This window comes from Temnothorax curvispinosus, unplaced genomic scaffold (assembly GCF_003070985.1).
Source record: "Temnothorax curvispinosus isolate PA1 unplaced genomic scaffold, ASM307098v1 QBEX01007865.1, whole genome shotgun sequence".
Lineage (NCBI taxonomy): Eukaryota > Metazoa > Arthropoda > Insecta > Hymenoptera > Formicidae > Temnothorax > Temnothorax curvispinosus.
The window spans coordinates 1-1,699 of record NW_020217645.1 but is presented as its reverse complement, the minus strand read 5'-3'; the positions used below and the strand labels follow the sequence as shown (position 1 = coordinate 1,699).

The window sequence follows — 1,699 nt, the reverse complement described above, 5'->3', positions numbered from 1 at the left end:
AGGCTTTTGTTTCCGATATGAACACGTGCGTCCCGGCTGCGCGTGACGTAGTAGTCAATGATTGGGCGCACGCTTGCGGCAATAGACACGTAGACAGTAGCCGAATATTATCGTTATGTTGATTCTCAGTGCCCGGCGAATGTGATTTTCTCTGCTTTCGCGTGTATCGGTATTTTCATCCTTAGTCCTTATATCATTTCTTGAGCTGTGTATTCGCGTTCGGTTCTCTTGCCTGCACAGCATTAATCGATTCTCGCGTCGTTTAAGTTTGACCAATTTCTCGTGTTCGGTTTCTGCCACAGTGGCAGAAAGTGGCAAACAGTGTCGTTTCTACCGAACACGAGGAAATCGGTCAGACTTAAACAATGCAATGAGCTTTTCACGGTACGTGAGTTCATGATTTTTAGTTAATTTTTAAACAAGTAGAAATTTATTAAGACCTAACATGTACGTGCGGATTCCGCCAACAAAAAATGTCCGCGAGATTCGGAAAGTTATGTCGGTGAGGGATATTAAAAAGTTCAAATCGCAAAATCCACTTAATCCGCGACAATTATATAAAATTAAACACAATGGAGATATTGTCGTAGGTCACGTTCTATGTACTGCAAGTAAGTAAAAAAATCTAATTTTCTTATGTACTTAAATTTTCTATTGTACTAGATTATCAAAAATTTCCTTAAAAATTCAACATTTAATGCAACAGATTTTTCATAAAAATTTATTGTTAAATATTTTTATTATTAATTTATTATCATTATTTGTAGGTACCAAGAGCGAATTGGAAGCAATGGTGGCAAGAAAAAGGATGAATATTCCACCGTCCCAACATCTACTGTCAGCATCTGACAGCTTTAGCACCGATACTGAAAACTCACCAAAGTCTGCTAAGGTACGTTAATATACAAAGAAACTGACTCTACAGTAAATTTTTTATGTTTCTTTTATAGAGGATAGATGAAGATTTAGAAAATAGAAAACAACATAGGCTAAAGCAATTGAAAGAACGTCAGGCTTTGTGTGCAATTAATGCACAATCTGTTGAAGAATACCAGGTATGAAAATTTGATACAAATTTTTATATACCTGATATAAAGTAATTTATGCAATTATAACAAACACATTATTAAACAGGAACATAGCACTTGCAACAGAAGCTCGTCGATTTTAAATATTGAAATTGAAGATTCAAAAAGTACTGTAAACGCATATAAAACCCAGTGTGACTTCTTAAAAGACAGTCTCCAAAAAAAAGAAAAAATAATTGCAGAAAATGCGGAATGGATTGCTAAACAAAAAGATATGGAAGTAACTATTGTGGCATTAGAGGAAGAAGTACAATCATTACGCCGATTGAATGTTGAATTGCAGGAATCTGCAATCTTAAAAGGAAAAGAAATTCAAAGTTCGTATATATATATGTTTAATATACACAACATAGCAGCTATATTGTGCAATATGAAATAATAATACAATTATTATTATGTAATTGATCACTTTTTCACAGGTTTCAATGAAGGCAACAATTTAAATGTGGTTACAGGAAACAACCTGACAGTATCAAATAAACATCCCGCAGTTGGTTCTATAACGCCTGATAATAAAAGCGTAAGTGATTTCAATGTTTGCAAGATTAATTTACAGACATTCCTCTACTTACAACAAGATTACGTTCGTAAAACTTTGTTATTTGTAAATC

General features: G+C 34.0%; 1 protein-coding gene across 1 annotated transcript; it reads left to right on the top strand.

The window, feature by feature from the left end:
- Positions 1-54: 54 nt before the first annotated feature.
- LOC112457559 lies at positions 55-1,675 on the top strand (the record flags this gene model as incomplete). The annotated part of the gene is made up of 5 exons (XM_025020704.1): positions 55-611; positions 768-892; positions 951-1,055; positions 1,135-1,405; positions 1,508-1,675. Coding segments are annotated over exons 1-5 (835 nt in total), but the record flags the coding sequence as incomplete, so codon positions are not given.
- Between the last annotated feature and the right edge of the window lie 24 nt (positions 1,676-1,699).